Source organism: Erythrolamprus reginae, chromosome 1 (genome assembly GCF_031021105.1).
Source record: "Erythrolamprus reginae isolate rEryReg1 chromosome 1, rEryReg1.hap1, whole genome shotgun sequence".
NCBI lineage: Eukaryota > Metazoa > Chordata > Lepidosauria > Squamata > Dipsadidae > Erythrolamprus > Erythrolamprus reginae.
The window spans coordinates 207,646,799-207,665,895 of record NC_091950.1 but is presented as its reverse complement, the minus strand read 5'-3'; the positions used below and the strand labels follow the sequence as shown (position 1 = coordinate 207,665,895).

At 43.0% G+C, this 19,097-nt stretch overlaps 2 protein-coding genes across 4 annotated transcripts in view; one reads left to right on the top strand and one right to left on the bottom strand.

The window, feature by feature from the left end:
• The window catches only part of CASP10 (caspase 10), a 58,831-nt gene extending 40,911 nt beyond the window's left edge, over positions 1-17,920 (top strand). For all 3 annotated transcript variants that reach the window (XM_070732054.1, XM_070732053.1, XM_070732055.1), the window contains exons 9-12: positions 1,152-1,263; positions 2,811-3,330; positions 3,887-4,098; positions 17,706-17,920. In XM_070732054.1, the coding sequence (XP_070588155.1) occupies positions 1,152-1,263; positions 2,811-3,330; positions 3,887-4,064 (810 nt within the window). In that variant the 3' untranslated portion in view covers positions 4,065-4,098; positions 17,706-17,920. The remainder of the gene's footprint in view (positions 1-1,151; positions 1,264-2,810; positions 3,331-3,886; positions 4,099-17,705) is intronic.
• FLACC1 (flagellum associated containing coiled-coil domains 1) overlaps positions 6,812-19,097 on the bottom strand; it is a 47,488-nt gene continuing 35,202 nt past the window's right edge. The window contains exons 13-16 of the mRNA XM_070732064.1: positions 18,965-19,027; positions 16,525-16,614; positions 8,172-8,281; positions 6,812-6,945 (exon numbers count right to left, since the gene is read on the bottom strand). Coding sequence (XP_070588165.1) covers positions 6,867-6,945; positions 8,172-8,281; positions 16,525-16,614; positions 18,965-19,027 — 342 coding nt within the window. The 3' untranslated portion in view covers positions 6,812-6,866. The remainder of the gene's footprint in view (positions 6,946-8,171; positions 8,282-16,524; positions 16,615-18,964; positions 19,028-19,097) is intronic.

The window sequence follows — 19,097 nt, the reverse complement described above, 5'->3', positions numbered from 1 at the left end:
CACCATATAAAGAAAATCTTTATAAAATGTTCTTCCGATGGCATTATGCGCCAGCACGCCTAGCCAAAATGAATGTAAACATTAGTAACAAATGTTGGAAGTGTAAAAAAGAAGTGGGAACATACTACCACATATGGTGGCAATGTAACGAAGCAAAAAAATTTTGGATTCAAATTAGGGCATGGATGGAAGAAATATTAGGCTATAAAATTGAAATAAAACCGGAAATGTATTTATTGGGCATAATTAGAGGCAAACATAGCAAAGAAAATTACTACTTAATAAATCACTTACTTACTGCTGCAAGATTAGCATATGCACAAGTCTGGAAACAGGATAAGATTCCAAACAAAGAAACGGTAATTAAAAAAATATTAGACTGCGCCAAATTTAGCAAATTAACATACGAAATTCAAAACCAACAAAATAAGGACTATTACAAAGTGTGGGAAAAAATTTACAACTGGGTGGAAATCAAGAAAAAGGTATAGTAAATAGAATTGTTAAAAAATAAATCTTGTAAATATATTAAGTGTAAATGTTTAATGTTGTATTGTTTGATGTCTAAATGTTTGTAAGTCATATAAAATAAAATAAAAATATTTAAAAAAAAAAAAAAAAGAAAGACCTTTGGTATGACTTAGCAGGACTGCTGTTAAAATCCTAGTTGGTTTTCCAGCAATTGAGCAATTCAGTTTGCATAGACCAGATGGTCTCAATCAAAGAACATTTTGTATGGATTCCAAATATTGTTGCAAAACAACTGAAATTCATTGGTATTTAAATGAGTCTATAGCTGTCAACCCTATAAGGTAGTTCAGACCAAGAAACCAATGCCATATAAATCTAAAACTCTTCATTGGAAACAGCTGTAGTAACAGAATCTTGCATGTTTGAAGTGCTTCACTCTCCCCCCCTCCCTCCCTTTATCATTGGGCAAATTAGGGCAAGTCCTGTTTGAGTTTTTCTCACACAGGTTTCATGGAATGGACACAGGCTATGCTGCTCAGTTATTCCTCTGCTAAGATGCTGTCCCTCCTGTCGTTCAAAGACATCATCTATGCCCTCCATAGTTTCTTTTAGTAATGCTAATATTAGTAAGATCTTACAAACCAAAGTCTGATACTCCTCTCCTGTCCTTCACTCTGCAGATAATATCTCAGTATAAAATGGATGGGCAGTGCAGAGGACATTGTCTTATTATTAACAATGTTGATTTTGGATCTCGTCTCGGAAAAAGGAATGGATCTCAGAAAGATGCCAGTAAGTGGCTTAAATACGTGCTTATATTGGGACATCCCCTTTTAAAAAAATTGCTTCCATATCTTTCTATAAAGTGCTTTCACATTACAGAACAGCAAATGACTATTAATGTGAAAGCACCTTTTATGTGGTTTCAGGCTGTAAAAGTTGTTTAGTTATTTTTGCTACCTAGGGTTTTATCACTAAGAGACGATTAGCTTAATGAAAATAAGTAGAATTGACATGGGTAAATGGAAACAAGTTGCAGTTTTCATGGATTGGAGCATTCATATTGCAGCTTCCATTCATCTCATGAAAACCAGAGTGGCAATTCTCATAAAATAGTTCAGATAATCCTGACTCGCCAATCATAATTGTGACCAGCAACTCTATCACTAATGATGTGATTGTTAAGTGAAAAGTCAAATGACTTCCTGACTTACAAAGTTTGTTGGTTCCAGCTGTGGTTGTTAAGCGAATCATCACAGGTTATTAAACACAATGTTGTGTGACTGCAACTTGTGATGTGTTACCGACTTTAACACATACAAAGGTCACTTATATGACTGAGGGACATTGCAGCCATCATAAATGTACATTGATTGCCAAATGCTCAAATCCTAATCATGGACTATAGGAATGCTGCAATGGCCACAACTTCAAGGACCAATTGTAAGTCTTCTTGTTCAGTACTGCTATAACTTTGAATGATCGATAAGTGAAGATTACCTGTGATTATACTTCTGCTCCTAATGTTGAACGTGAACAAGATGTCTGCTGTAATAATTGAAGGAGGGCCATAGCCATTAGATGACATTTTAGTTTATATATTTTTTCACATGGCTGCTTACTTTTTAAAGTCCTTCGTATTTAATGAAGAAAGATCAGAGATGTAAAGGACCAGATTGGTGTTGGCAATTCCAAAACTCCTCTGGAAATTCCATCAGCCTATTAAAATGGGACAATAGGCTCTCTTGTTAAGTTCCAATACAGATCATTATTCATTTTCTGCATTTATAAGATGTTTAGAAGGAGTAAAAAGGTAAGGGCAGTCTCAGTCATAAGCCTAGTAGATTATCAAAAAAAGACCATTTTGTTACTGCAGTAGAATCTCGGTTGTTCATCCTTCGGATATCCGACCTTCTGGATTATCCGATGTTGTGGCTGATTGAGGGCATGGCTGCAGACACGCCCCCAAACATGACAGCCACGACGGGAGCAAGCTAGGAGGAGGGAAGTGAGCTAGAGAGAGAGCGCAAGGGATAGAAGCGGGCGAGCTAGAGAGAGAGAGCGCTGAGGACAGAAGCAGGCAAGCTAGAGAGAAGGAGACGGGATCAGAATCAGTACAGTAGAGTCTGGATTATCTGACATTTCGGCTATCTGACTATTAGCCCTCCCGTTTATGTCGGAAAACTGAGACTCTACTGTAATTGTCAAATCTGTTTTATCCTGAAAATGCAAAACTAGAAATTGTTGCCATCTTTTTTCTGTGTAACTTGGATCCATGAAACGTCACATTCACTGACATGGTTTTGTATTAAACACTTTTTCTTATTGCTTTGTGACAGTGGAGCTGAAACGTGTGTTCACCTGGCTTGGATTCCAAGTTGAAAAGCATGACGACAAGACTTCCATAGAAATTGAAAAACTTTTGGAAGATTGGCAGTCTAAGGATTGGAAAAACAGTGACTGTCTGGTATGCTGTATTCTGTCCCATGGAGAATCTGGGGCAATTTTTGGGACAGATGGACGTCTGATTCCAATCCGTAAAATCACGTCATACTTCAAAGCCAACAACTGCCCATTGTTGTCTCAGAAACCTAAGCTCTTCTTCATCCAGGCCTGTCAAGGTGAAAAGATACAGCCGGCAGTCATCCTTCCCAAAGACAGCACCCCTGCTTCCTCCTTAGAACCAGATGCACAAAGTTCAGGATTTGTGTCTCAGCCGCTGATCTCAAGTATTCCAGATGAAGCAGATTTCCTGCTTGGCATGGCCACTGTAGATGGCTATCTCTGTTTCCGGCATGTACTAGAAGGGGCGTGGTACATTCAGGCCCTTTGCAATAAGTTGCAGTCCCTGGTGCCAAGGTAGGATTCATGTTACGTGGAAGTCTTCTTTAATGTGACTGTTCTGAATGAATTACCAAGTATAGATTTGTATGCTGTTAATGGGCCCATTCCAAATTGACTTTTCACACAATTTTCAATTGTCGTTTCATAAACTTCATACACCAGCTCAAAATCCTGATGGCACAGGCATTTCTTGAGTTAGTGATTTCCTTTCCACCATAATCCTGTGAGGGAGAGTGAGCTGGGAGAATGTGACTAGTCCAGGGAGCTACAAGTAGCCCTCAGCCTGGGTCTCCCAATCTTCTTCAACATCTTAGCCACGATACCATCCTGGCTCTGGTAATCTTTGTGCTGAATAGGCAGAAGGGAGATAAACAATATAAATTCTTGATTGCAGAGAAACTGGGGCCCTAAGAAATTTCTAACATTCTAAATGATGTCTCCAGGCCTAAACATGCAGTTGATTTTGTGCTTTCTGATATACATTTGTGTTAGTTTATAGTCCAGTGATATTATGAACGGAAGTGCAAAGGGAGAATTGATATTTCACTGATGTTCATTTTCTTCTCTTTAGAGGTGAAGATATACTATCCATTCTTACAGAAGTCAATGACGACGTCAGCAGACGTGCAGATGCTCAACACCAAAAGAAACAAATGCCCCAACCAGCTTATACTCTCAGGAAAAAATTGATCTTCCCTGTGCCTAACAAACCTTTTGTAGCAGCAGAGCAGAGTTCAGACATACAATAATTTAGATTACTGGGGACATTGATAGAAAAGAGTGGTGAGTTCAAAAAGAACACTCTTCTCTCTTTTCATTCATTCATTCTTTGTTGTGTTTTGAACAAGAATACTTGTTATCAAAGCTATTTGATGTTTAAGAAGATGAAGACACATGCACTTTCTCCATCTGCCGCTCATTGCATATGTCAAAAATGAATTGGTATGATCAGCACATTTCTTAAGCAAGCTTTCTTTTCTAGAGCTGAAGGATATCAGATATGGTCAAACTCATTGAGAAAAGAGTAAACTGCAGAATCATTGATGCTCAGGGATATATATCTAAGCTCAGGAACAACCTTTGTTGGTTAAACACAATGAGATCTTCTTTAATACTACCACAATAAATTAATATGTCCTTCTGCTATTAAGTACAGTGGATACTCTGCTATATTTATTTAATGCTTACTGAGGCAAAGAAGTTTGCAGAAGCCCATCTCTCTTGCAAGACGTTAATGAAATCCAGAATAAAATCTATATAAAAGAACCTGATAGTTCTGTTTCCCCTGTTCAGTGGGAAAATGTTTTCTCTAATCCACAGCAGGTATGGACTGTACATTGTAAGTTGTAAATGTACAGTTGTAAATTGAACATCTGAACAGTTGCATTACAGTGAGGAGTGGGAAATAAAGTGAAATGATAAATTGCAATCCAGTGTTAGAGATAAAACTTCAACAAAGAAATAATGGATAAATAATGATGCAGTATTGCAAAAACTGGCAAAGGAGGACACAAATTGGCCAATCTCAAACCAATAAAAAATTGTCATCAAGAAAGAAGTAACAGAAATCTTGGTTTGCTTTGTACAGGGGTACCTCGGTACTCGAACGCTTCCTTTCTCGTACATTTCGGATAACAAACAAAATTTTCGGCAAAAATTTGCTTCGGTATCTGAACAAAAATTCAGATACCGAACAGCCAGAGAAAATTTTGTTCATTATACGAAATGTAATCCCGGCAGCTTCAGGGGACTGAGGAGCTCTCTGAGAGCTCCAAGCTGCAGGAAAGGTGGGGGCTGCTGCAATCTTGGCAGCTTCTGAGGGCTCCTTTCCTCATTGCTTCCTTTTATTACCTGTAAGCAGCTTCAAAAACTTTCTCCTTCCCTGTGGAATTTAATGGCTGCAACACGCGGCGATTTCCCTTCCAGTAGCAAGAGCGCTGGGAACGTCACGTGATGAAGGGAAGCCGACGGAGCCATCTCAGCAATTGCTGCCGCTCCAGCAGCTTCCCTTCATTACGTGACTTCCCGGCGCTCTTGCTACTGGAAGGGAAATCGCCGCGTGTTGCAGCCATTAAATTCCACAGGGAAGGAGAAAGTTTTTGAAGCTGCTTACAGGTAATAAAAGGAAGCAATGAGGAAAGGAGCCCTCAGAAGCTGCCAAGATTGCAGCAGCCCCCACCCTTCCTGCAGCTTGGAGCTCTTAGAGAGCTCCTCAGCCCCCTGAAGCTGCCGGGATGGCAGCTTCTGGGGGCTCCTTTCCTCATTGCTTCCAGCAGCCCCCACCTTTCCTGCAGCTTGGAGTAGCGAATTTATTTATCCCATTGGAAATAAAGAAAATAGATTTAATTGGTTCCCAGCGAGTTAACAGGGGCTGGGAACCAATTAAATCCATTTCCATTATTTCCTATGGGATAAATAAATTCGGTACTCGATCAAATCGGTTCTCAACCACAGTTCTAGAACGGATTATGGTCGAGTACCGAGGTACCACTGTATTTTGAAAACAAGTTCTTACATATATCCTCTAGAAAATAGGCAGGATCTCATATGCAGAGTAACATTCCAGGAATAAAGTAGGGATGTGCAGAATTTTGGATTTAGAGCCAAATAAAATCTAGATTAGAACAAGTTTAGGGCCATGTGTATACCTTAAAGATGCTGTCCTTTCCTGGGTGTGCCCAGTAGGCGTACAACCCCGTGAACATAGGGATTACAGATGCACCAACAGTGTGCCTTTTGGCTTCAGATCTGAAGAGCTTTACATCTCTCAGATTCAGCTCTTTTTTTAATTGAAGATCACTTCAGTGTTTTAAGTACACTGTGCAACAATTTCCAAACATCATGAGAACAGTTGTATATACTGTAGGTGGTTCTACATCCCCAGGTGGGCCTCCTCCAAAGAACTATTGGAGCCAGTTCATTTTTAAAAATCAGTACAGAAGCTTGGGTTCCTGATATTTAAGGTACTAACAAATAGTATTTTAATCATAATCTGACAAAGATACTTTTTCTTCAAAAGGCAACTGGAATTTCTGTTTTTTCTTTGAAGATTATTTTGCTTCTCATACAAGAAGTTTCTTCAGGGAATTCCCTTCCATCCAATCAGAGCTGAAGATGCTTCTTGGATAAGAAGGGAAACATCTTGAAAGAAAAGCTAGAAAGTCCAGTTGCCTCAGGAAAAAGCACCTTTGGAACAACCATGACCTGGATGACTGAGAATCTCCATAGACATTTAGAATTTGGTAGTTTATGTTTCAATTTATGTCTAGTCACTTAACTATGGATTTAAACCTACAGGACTAGGTTGTGCCCTTTTTATATAATGTATGTTATAACGTCCATCATCTGGCCAAGAAACATTTATTCTATTTATAAGCTAGTGAGGGAAGAAAACAAGGAACCAAACTATTAGGTAGCAGCTGATAAAAATAAAGTGAAAAACAATGATAAATATATGTAAGAAATATTTTGACACTTCGAGTGTTCCAGCTTGATGTTCTGAAGAAATAGCTTCACACAATCTCCCAAGAGCCAATTCTTCAGGCATAGTTCTAGTCAAAGAAACCAAAAATACTACTTTTTTGAGCACGTTCATTAAATATCTCTTCATTCTTCTCAATGAGCTTGCGCCTGAGGAGAAAAAAGGAAAGTGTTTTTTTCTGCCTTTGTACAGGGAGACGACAGAGCCTATAGGATACCAAATGTTGGAAACCATTTCCCTCAATCGCAGATAGCCTTGGGGAGTGGGATCCTCCTAATTTTGCCCTCACTTGCTTTGTCACTCATTGCACAATCAAATGAATGTGGTTTATAAGAAGCTGGTTGAAATTCTGTGCTAAAACAACTAGAAGTATTAAATGTTTTGCTTGGGAAAGTTATAACCATGTGTAGCAAGGGCACCCATGTACCAAAGCACAAGATGTGCACATTGAATTGATTTATAAATTCAAGTTGGGTTTTGCAAAAGTCAGTTTTTAGGCTTGATTAAAGGCTCTTTTGTATATGGGCCTGCAGGCCACAAAGCAGTGTTTTGTTTTTTAAGTTGGTTTGGGGACTCCATGATTAGATAATAGGAACAGTTGTATTTTGAAAGAAAAGTCTAAAAGCATAATTTAAGGGCAGCTGTTTCCAAGCTCTCACCCTCAAATATGGCTATGATCCTTGATGGAGTCATTAACCTGAACGTAATCTTAAAACAATGGGACTTAATTTTGACTATCTGTGGATGTGGGCATGCTGTTAACTTATGAAAAGTCATGGAATCAGAACTCATCATGAATATTTTTACTGATATCAGTGAGATTCCCAATCAACTCTCATTTTCTCAAAAACAAATTCAATTGTCTAAACAATACTGAATATTGCAACGGGAATTTTATCTATTAAATCAGTTATGTTATTACTGAATGTTGTTGAATGCTTTTGGCATATCTTTTTTCAAAACAGTTCTAACAATCATTTTAAATGTTTATTTTAATAACAAATATTTCCAAGGATAAGAAGTTTAGAGATTCATCTTCACAGTCATTAAGATTTCCTGATATCTCTCCATGCCTTCCTACATTTTTTCCCTTGTCACTCCTAAGATAAAAATGCTTCCAGAAAGTTGAATTTAACCTTCTAACCAAGCTAATAAAATGCAAATATTCAGAATGAAAACCTAATCTTCATAGGTTTATATCCATAAATATTCTCCACCTACTATCTCTTACCCAAATAATTTAATTCAAGAATATGTCAGCTCACAGTGAGATGGGCAGTGAACAATTCTCATAAATAAATAAATCTGCACTACGTTAAAAAAAAAATCTTTCGAAAGACTTAATATTTTGGATTTTACTAGATTTCGCCCCCACCTCAAAATGTTGTTTTCTTCTGTCAAAGTAGCTATATTAATTCGATATTTCTCTTCAAGAGCTGCTGCTTTTTGATGGATAGCTTTCTCCAGGTCTGCCATGTTGGCTTTCTGTGGTGAAGAAAACAAACTGGGTTTTGGAAAAGTAGGAGGTAGCATACACATTTATGTCATCATTTGCTATTGTTGGAAAAAGTACAAATATTTGAGTATTCTTTAAATTAGCACTGAACTGGAGAATTTTTATCTTAATATAGACACCTTATGGCCATTTCTTTTTAGAGGTAGTCATTTTCTTGGTCACTATACAAGAAAGGATTGAATTTTAGTTGATTGTTCCACAAAATCACTGTAGCATCACTGCTGGTGGATCTTCTCTTTCTTGGTAATTTAACTACCCAGATTTTCACTATTTTTATTTCCTAATGAACCTTTCAATGAGCTTGTTTTTTGATTGAAATGTGTTGCCATCTGCAAATCTCACATTAATGTTCTATATCAAGTTTTAATTCCAGCTGCCATCTCTACTAATCCTGCCATTCCTATGGAGCATACAGTATGCTCTGTATATAGTATGCACTCTCTTCCAGTGTTCCCTCTAATTTTTTTTTTGGGGGGGGGCGGAAAAGTATAGTGTCTGAGCGGCACAGAAATAATAAATAAATAAACAAACAAACAAACAAATAAAAAACCCACCCTGTTTTGCCTCAGAGAATTTCAAAATAAAATACTGTACTGTGTGTCTATAACAGTGAGCTCATAATAGGGCAACTCTATCAATATCAAAATGCCACTTAAATAGTTGAGCTAGTTTCAAACTAGATTTTGATTTTCTTTCTCTCTTCCTTACTCCCATTCTTTTTCTTTCTCTTTTCCTTCCTCTCTTTTTTCTATCTGTTTCTCTTCCTCTCTCTCTCCTTCCCTCTCACTCGTTCCCTCTCGGCTTCTGGGAAGGTTTGGAAAACTCTGAGTTGATGATGATTTTTAAGTGAGTGATTGCTCACTGCTCAGCTTAGAGGGAACTACTCTCTTCTCCAAATTCAGATTCAGTGTCGGTATCTCTTCAGCTAACAGTTCCTCAGAACAATGTTATATTGCACGTTCTGGTATGATTGCACAATCAACAATTTTTGCTCTATTCAGTAAAGATCAATCTTACAGTTTTTGCTCTTCACCCATGTGTTATTTAGCTAACATTATCTTATTAATGTTAGTTAGCTATTCTCGTGTCCTGTTCTCACCATATGTTTGGCTTCTCCTTAAACAAATCTTTGCTTGGAAAAGAATGAATGCATTGGCTCAAAATGTGCACGATTTCTTGCCTGTGCCTTGTTCGGAGACAGTGATTAGCAAGTAGAAGAGAGTTGGAGAAGTAAGGTTCCAGGACAAGGTAGGCTACCAATGGTGACTTTAGCAGTGGGATACAAAGAAAACCAGAGGCAATTGAAAGCAGTTAGAGAATAGCACATTATCAGAGCAGAAAAATCATTCTCCAATGCACTTGCAAGGAGAGTCCAGGATGGGTAGTTCTCAATCTGATTGGTCGGGACTGAGTTTAATTTTAATATTAGGCAGGCACCGCCCCCCTTAGCCCCCCAGTCTAAAAACTCAGTCGCAGTAAAGGGACTTAGAGTTAGTTTTCTCTTCAATAAATATGTATTTATTGTGTTTTTTATATGTATTAATTCTTCTTTTTCTTTTTTTTTCTTCTTGCAGGTGCAGTTGGGGGGATGTTTTCCTCATGCAGCCCTGGATTTAAAACCTCCAGTGGGTTTCATCCAGGGACTTGCTGCTCCTCCTTGGCAAGCCGGTTTTTTTGGAGTGAGCACCCGGGGAGACTACCTCCGAGGTAGACCCCGGAGGAGAGGAAGAGGTTGACGCCTCGGGAGGGTCCGCCCCGCCCGTTGCGAACATACCTGGGATCGCTGATATGCCTAGGGAGGCTCTACAGCAGGGGAGTGGCTCCGCACCCCCCCCCTCGCCCCCTCGACATCGACAGAGGATAAATGGATGCCGATTGGCAGATAAATACCGGCGGCAGGGGAAGTATCGGCTGAAGCCGTTTTCCCCCAGGCGTTTAGAAAGAGCCAAAGGACGGGCTGGTCAGAGAAACTTCCCGCCCGCCTCCTGGGTAATGTCGCGCCGGCCATATTGAGAGCCCGAAATTGAACGGGCAGGCAGGTTCGCGCTCGGCGAGCGTCTCTGGTTGCCAGGACAACGGTCCGGCGGCCATGTTTTATGACGCAATTTTCGCCGGAACGCCTTAATCATTCCTCAATTGGCGCCAAGTGTCTCCTCTTCCCGGGGCACGCAGGCGCAGTAGCCAACCGAGCAGTTACAATTGGCGGTCTTTATTGCTAGCGTTTGCGAAGCACTACGATTCCGATCGGCGATTCCTGTGAGTAAATTGAGGAAGCGCTTTTATACTATGGCTGACCAGTCAATTCCGGCCGGGGAGGAGGCCAGCGTCACCAGGCCTACCACCCCCAAGATAAAGCCTCAGAAGCAGAAATCCTCGCAGGGGGCAGCTCTTAGAGAGGCTGAGAAGCGCATTAAAGCGCTAGAGAAGCAGTTGGAATCTTCTCAGAGGGCTGGGGGTCCACCATCTATGTCTGCCCAGCCCCTTATTACCATCCCTCCGCCGGTCTCCCCCGTATTTGCTCCAGGGGTCGCAGGCTCGGCATCTGAGAGGGATTGGTCACCGGAGAGGCCCTTCCAACCCTCTCCCTCTTCTAGGCCCGAGGCATCCACATTTGCAAGACAAGCAGCATGGCATTCCTCCTACTCTGCTCAACAGCCAGCCCTTCCTCGCGGTGGTCAGGCACAAATAGCCACTTTCACCCCTACGGCTGCTGGATTGCGCACGGCACAGGATGCCTGGCAGAGTATGCCCCAGGCCTTACAGGACCTTGTTGTCAGTGCCTATACGCAGGGTCAAGCAAGCGTGGCTCAACAACAGCCACCACCTGCGGGCCCTATTCCATCGAGATTCAGGGACCCCTGGCTGGCTCCAGTTTCTCCTTCCGGCCTGGACCCCAGGGATGAGGATGAATTTTCCAGAGATGACTTCAGCGAGGTGGAGGACGAGCTCTCTGGCGATGACCAACCACCGGAGCTTCCGGCTTTACCTGGCCTTTTCAAATCCGCCCTTTTCAAGGTCCTGTTGAACAAGGCCAAGATGACCATTGACCAGGCGGGCGAAGGAGGTCAAGGTGTTCCTTCGGCACCAGGTCAACCTTCAGGGGGCCTCTTCGTGTTCCCGAAGCAGGAGACGGTTAACGTACCTTCTTCTCATTTGTTTCTGGAGACTGTGCAACGGCCATGGGAGAGCCCTGCAACGGGGCAGGGCCCGTCCAACCTGGACAGACGTTTTTACACCTTTGACCAGGCTATGGAGGACCTTCTGGAGTTGCCTACCGTGGACAAGCCGGTCACCAGCCTGGTCTCCAATGCCCTTGTCCCTTCGGAATCTCAGGAGGGGTTAAGGGCCGAGGACAAAAGGGCGGACAATGTTGTTCGCAGAACCCATCAAATGGCGTCTTGGGCCGTAAGGGCAGCCTCGGCAGCCTCCTTCTTTAATCGGGCTACGCTCCTCTGGATTAAAGACATCCAGTCCAGAGTCGATCCACAGGATGCGAGAATGCGCCAGGACCTGAATAAGCTGTTAGCGGCCACTGAATTTTCCGCGGACGCAACAGTCAATGCCGCTAAGTTCGCCTCCAGAGCGATGGCCTCGTCTGTCGCCTCCCGCAGACTCATCTGGCTCCGGAATTGGCAAGCCGACGTGAAGTCTAAGTGGGCCCTGGCTTCTTCCCCGTTCAAGGGCAAGAAGCTCTTTGGAGACATCTTAGACGATGTATTGGTGGAGGACAGGGACAAGAAAAAGGTGATGCCCAACTCCACCAAGAAGCAGGGAAGGCGTTTTACTCCCTACAACCGGAGACAGCCCTTTCGGAACGACTCCTCCTCGACCAACAACCAGGGGTCGAGGTCCTACTTTGCTGGATCCTTTGGTCAGGGCTCCTTTCGTTCCGATAGGAACCAACAATATGACCGCACTAGAGCTTTCCAGGGCCGACGCCCCTTCAGAAGTTCAGGCAGGGGGTACAGAAAAACTAAGTGACTTTCCCGCGGACACCCCTCTGGGCGGCAGGCTAATCCACTTCTCGGACGTCTGGTTAAACACCTCATCGGACCCCTGGGCGACTGCCACGGTTTCTCAGGGCCTAAAAATAGAGTTTCTATGCCCTCCTCCTTGCCGCTATCTGCCTTGTCGTGCCCCCTTGGACATTCCCAAAAGGAGGCTCCTATACCAAGAGGTAGCTCACCTGAGGGAGATAGGAGCCATCGAGGAGGTCCCTTTGCCTCAACAGGGTACGGGATTCTACTCGGCTATTTTCTTGGTTCCAAAGTCGTCAGGGGGGGCGCGGCTCATTCTGAACCTTCGAGGACTAAATCGCTACGTAAAGTACAGGAGGTTCAGAATGCACTCTCTACGCTCCATTCTGGCTGCCATCAGAAAAGGGGACTACATGACATCTATAGACCTAAAGGAGGCTTACCTCCATGTCCCCATTTTTCCTCCTCACCGTCAATATCTGCGCTTCTGTCTAGATGGGGCCCATTTTCAGTACAGGGCCATGCCCTTCGGGCTTTCATCGGCCCCAAGATCATTCACAAAACTGCTAGATGTCCTAACAGCTGGTCTCAGACAGCGATCGGTGCGCCTACTCGCCTATCTGGACGACATCGTGATTCTGTCCAGAACAAAGGACCTGGCATTACAGGACTTGCACTTGACAATTCAGTCGCTACAGGATCATGGCTTTTCGATCAACTTCGAAAAGAGCCACCTGAACCCCACGACTCGGCTGGCTCACCTGGGAACCAATATAGATTCCAGGAAGGGCCAGGTCTTCCTGTCCCAAGAGAGGCAATCTACCATCAGGGAAATGATTCGAGGCCTGGCGTCACAACAACACCCTCAACTCTCCTTCCTCTCCAAGCTTCTTGGGACACTGGTGTCATGCATCGACATCGTTCCATGGGCCAGGTACCACCTACGCTCCCTCCAGTGGTTCCTTTTACCGTTCCAGAGAAGGAAGATCAGTCACTCACACCTACGGGTGCGTCTAGACTCCGGGGTTCGGCGGTCCTTACAGTGGTGGGTATCCCCAGCCCTATCAAAGGGTTCCCCCTTTCTGGAACGATACCCTCTCACGATGACAACAGACGCCAGTCTGACGGGCTGGGGGGCCCATCTTTCATCAAATTTGGCCCAGGGCCTCTGGGATCCATCGGACCTGAGAAAAGTCAACATCAATTTCCTGGAATTGAAGGCAGTTTCCCTAGCTCTCCTGAGTTTCGCAGACCTGATAAGGGGTCAGCACGTCCTAGTCCGAACCGACAACGTCTCTACCCGGTCTCACATCAACAGACAGGGGGGGACTCGGTCTCGACGACTGATGAGGGAAGCGGAGGTCCTGCTCAGTTGGGCGGAGGTCAATCTAGCTTCCCTGTCCGCGGAACACATTTCAGGGGTGGAGAACGTGTGCGCGGACTGGCTGAGCCGGGAGACCTTGGACCCAGGGGAGTGGATGCTGGACCACACAATTTTTCTGGACATTGTACGCAGGTTTGGGAATCCAATCCTAGACCTGTTCGCTACGCACAACAACTCTCAACTCCCACGCTTCTTCTCCCGCTTCCCGTCACCGGGTGCGGAAGGGGTAGACGCCCTTCGACTACAGTGGCCACCAGGACTTCTGTACGCATTTCCGCCGACCTCCATCCTTCCCAGGGTAATCCGGAAGATTCTGGAGCAACGGGCGGAGGTGCTGCTGCTGGCACCCTACTGGCCGCGCCGCAATTGGTTTGCGGACTTGATGCAACTGTCAGTGTCACCCCCCTGGAGGATTCCGGACTGCAGGATATCTCTCTCTCAGGGCTCGATCTCCCACCCAGAGCCTCAATGGTGGCAGTTGACCGTGTGGAGATTGAGCGGCAACACCTAGAACGTCATAACTTACCAGAGTCAGTTATCAACACTATTCAGGCCGCGCGCAGGCCTTCGACAAGACGAATCTACCAGACAACCTGGGCTTCCTTTTCCAGGTTCTGTGAGGAGCGGGAGGTGGACCCACAAAAAGCTTCCCCTCCCTTGGTCTTAAGTTTTCTTCAATTGGGCCTAGAAAAAGGGCTAGCTCCCAACACCTTACGTCGCCATGTGGCCGCCTTATCCACTATCTTAGGCGGGGATGGTTATAGGTCCCTCGCCAGACACCCTTGGATTAGGGACTTCTTGAAAGGGGCCGCCAACATCAGGCCACCACCAATTCATCGCTTCCCATCCTGGGACTTGTCGTTGGTGCTTCATGCCTTAACGGGGCCTCCATTTGAGCCGTTTCGCCATATATCACTCCGTTTGTTAACAATCAAGACTGCCTACCTGGTGGCGATCACATCTGCCAGGAGGGTCTCTGAAATTGCAGCCTTTTCTACTAGGGAGGACCTTTGTAGATTTCACCCTGACAGAGTAGTATTAAGATTGGACCCAGCCTTTCTCCCTAAGATCAACTCTACCTTCCACAGGGCGCAGGAGATTGTGTTGCCTGACTTCTGTAGCCATGGGACTCATCCTTCGGAACTGCGGTGGCATAAGCTCGATGTGAGACGAGCTTTGAAGATTTATATCCGCAGGACCCAGGGATTCAGGATTTTGGAGGCCTTATTCATCTCCTTTGCATCTAGGTCCTTGGGCTCTAAGGTCTCGTCTAGGACGATAAGCCGTTGGTTGTGTGACTGCATCAGGGAGGCTTATCGATCTAAAGGATCACCTGTTCCACAGGGACTTACCGGACATTCCACACGCAGTACGGCTACGACAGCGGCCTGGAGGACCCAGGCCTCTCTAGAGGACATTTGTAGGGCAGCCACTTGGGCGGCTCCGTCTTCATTCATCAGACACTATCGAATTGACTCCTTTGCTTCTGCGGAAGCAGCCTTTGGGAGGAGGGTGTTACAGCGGGTGGTTTCCTTCTCAGAGCCCCCGGTCCGTCCTTCTCCCTCCCTTAGTTAATATCTTGGGTATATCCCATCCTGGACTCTCCTTGCAAGTGCATTGGAGAAGGACCGTTGAAACTTACCTGAACGGTCTTCTCGATGCACTGCAAGGAGAGTCCAGACCCGCCCGAATCCGGGACCGGGGTCCCCTTGGAAGGTGGTGGGTTTTTTGGTTGTTTGGAAGTTTTTGATTACCTGAGGGTTTAATAAAATAAGTTTGTTAGCTTTACTGCTCCTTCGTTTCCTTTAGACTGGAGGGCTAAGGGGGGCGGTGCCTGCCTAATATTAAAATTAAACTCAGTCCCGACCAATCAGATTGAGAACTACCCATCCTGGACTCTCCTTGCAGTGCATCGAGAAGACCGTTCAGGTAAGTTTCAACGGTCCATCTCTGAAATACAGAGTTGAAGTTTATTTCTGTTTGGTTTGAGAGGAAAAATGGGGGGGGGGGAGATTAATGCCCATTTCAGGGGTAGGTTCCTTCCATTTTGGGCCAAATAGCCCAAACCGTTAGTGACGCACTGCTAATGTCACAGTCGGTGCCAGTCCATGGATGCTGCCATTAAAATATATATATAACGAATTTTTCTCTGTTTGGATGGCTTCTCCTCTTCCGCTGTTTGAAAAAGGGCCCTCCCATTTGCCCCCAGGTTAATTCAGACCTTTATTTCTTTGCCCGAAGCACAGCTGATCAACTCCTCAGCTGTGTTTTGGGCCGAATCCTCCTACTGCGCATGCGCAGAAGCGGAACTGCGCAAGGGGATGCATGCAAAAAGTTGCAATGTGAACCAGTAGCAAATGTAAATGGAGCCCACCCTTGCATGAAGCAGTAGCTGAACTTGAGAGATGACTTTGTTGTTGCTGCACAATCAATCAGCGGTTCTCTTCACCAGAGGCCACAGGATTTATTGGGATTTTTAAAAGATACACATTGAATATTGATGCAGATGGAAGCTCTCTCTTGCAGAGGTAAAGAAAAGCTCCTAGCATGTGAGTAAGGCTGATTGGATGGTTATGCCTCTGGCCTTTGAGGAAGAGCAAAAGGGAGGAGATTTACCTATCCCCAAGACAGCAGGAGGAACAAGGGGCTTCCTATCTCCTGAAAACTACTCTGGAATTGCAGAGTGGCAATATTTGGATCCCAGGCACTGGGAAGGAGCTACACGAAGATGTAGAATTACCCTATTTGGGATTAGCAGGGCTATCTTTTAAAAAAATAATCACCTATCACCAGCTAGTTAAAAAGTAGCATTAGGCAAGTTTCAAAAGGGTAGTTGTGACACAGATCTTACCTCCTTCTGAAGTTCCAACTCTGTTTTGTGAAGAGACGAAGCAATAGCATGAAGAGTTTCATTCTTCTCTTTCATTTCATTCTCCAATGTCTTTTATTGGATAAAAACATTTTTTTAAAAAAACAGATTCAAGCATTTGTATTACATTTCCACAGATATTCCATGAAAACGTAAGATTTTAGTAAAATAAAGCACACCTATTAGATCTTTCTGGACAATATTGTGCATATCAGATAGAAATACTGTACTCTCTTTGTGAACGATTGATGATGCTCCCAATTTCACAAGATCTTGTCCAAAAAGTTACAATGATTTTTAAATTATATTGAGATTTAGTGAGCATTGTAGTCCCCATCAAATTACTCAGCAGTACTTTCCTTTCTTTAACTCATGCAAGGTTTTAGGCAATTTACTCTTTATGTTTGAATTACAATTCTCACAAGGTCTTCCTGTTAGCTCATTGGAGCTGATGGAACTGAAATTCAAATTCAACTAAATAAAACTTACAGGATACAGTCTTATTCATCTGAAAGAGGAATTGGGTAGACTTCAAGTTCCTTACTATTTTTAAATGGATTTTTTAATTTATTTGACTGATTGAATTCTATAGCTGCCTATCTCAACAGGTTACTTACTATACCTTTAAAAAAAAAATCAAGTTTACCAGTGCCTTTAGTTAAGATCAATTACACCCTTCACTACACCTTAAGAGTTATGGTTTATTCCATTCCTCTGTTTTATCTAATGAATATTTCTGCCTTCCAAATTGTTTTTGTTCTTCTTTGTATGGTGACCAAAATAGGTTGTGGTATTCCAGGTGTGGTCTTACTAGCGTTTTATAAACCGGCACTGTTTCTAAATTCAGAGAATCCTGCTTTAAGATATGCTAATCTACTATATGAGTTCTAATCTCATCATGGAGCACAAAGCCATCTAGTTTTAAACTTGGGCTAAACATTCCCTCCCAGCCTTACAATAGAGCCAATGGCAAACTCCAAAAAACCCTGCCAGGAAAACTGCAGGGACTTAACCAGGCAGTGATCAGAAATCAATACAAAAGAAGCGAACAAAAATCTGCTGCATAGCCTTTAGTATTTTGAATGTGCCTAATTGTTCTTTAAACACGTCTGTAGTTTTTGTATCAGATATTTATCATTTTTATTGAAACTTCATTCTCGTAGGTTCCATTCTGTCTTAATGTTCTTTGCACTTTGAATCCTGTCCATCTGGATCTGTGTCCAGCCTGCACATTGGATACCATGGGAGATTCATGTGGGAGACACTGGATTTTCATCAGCAATAAATGCCTTATTGTATTTCATTGAAACTGTTTGGACATTTGGCTACCCAACCTAAAATAAAGTTTATATCTAATAAAAAATGATTTTAAATCACATGACTGATGTTTTAATTGTCTCTTTAAAGGAGGCAGGATTGCTACTCAAAAGCCTCCAAATTACTATGGCAAGAAGACTGATACACAATTGGTTTTCCATTTCATTTTAGTTATCACCATTGTTGTTAACCATTATTATTAGAGTTACAGGTAAATTAAGCATGTGAGACTGTAACAGTCCCTTCTCTCACTTAACCTTGGATTAAAAAGGAGCCTGAACAAGGCTTTTTTTTCCTCCAGGAAGATTGGAGTGGGCAGTAATTCATCACCAGAAGCTGCATCTGTTGTGAGTGGTCCATGTTTGGCTCAGCTGGTCTATGATAAGGAACCCTGCTACAATCTAGTAATTACTGTTGTTTTTGCCTATTCCTGGGACTCTGGCCAGCTGCTAAGACATTATTAGCAGTGTGGTGAAGACTTGATTAGATTTTAGAAGAGACTCAAAACTGCTAAGACTTTTATTTGAAGTAAACTTTTAATACTAAATCCGGTGGTGTGCATCTTATTTTGGGGGGCTTAGCACAGGGACAAAACAACTATCTTCTGTTTGGTCATCTTAGGGCAGCTAGATCTTTTCCATGTATATGAATCATAGAGATCACAGTGAAGAGCTACTTATCCCGTTGTACATGGAGTTCAGGTGATAATCCCTTATTTCACATTTATCCTCGGGCCATTTGGTCTCATGTAATGGTTATAGTTGTACATGTACCGTATATTATTAATATTTATATTCCAGTTGCACATTCCCATATATTCCAATATTAGAAATTCCCCTCTAACCTTGTTCTTCACAGATTTGCTTAACGGTTCAAAAGGCTTTATAGTCAAGGGTTGCTGAACCTAATCAAAATACTAAAGCAAATACTAGTTTAATAAATTATTATTATTCCCACTAATAACTCTCCTTCTCCCCAAATCGCAGGTGAAATCTTGGGAGAGTTGCATCTAATATATATAAATAGGAAGCCTACAATAGACCACACTGCTGCTATTTATTAAATAGATGCTTCAATTGCACTTAAAAAAAATCAATACACATGCCTTGATTTTGGAATTTAACGTTTCTATACTTTCCGAGGCAATTTGTTGCTGCTTCTGAAATTCCTGGAAAACATACAAATAGGGAGTCAACAGAAAAATATACCTGAAAATAAATTTTCAATTCTTAATTTAT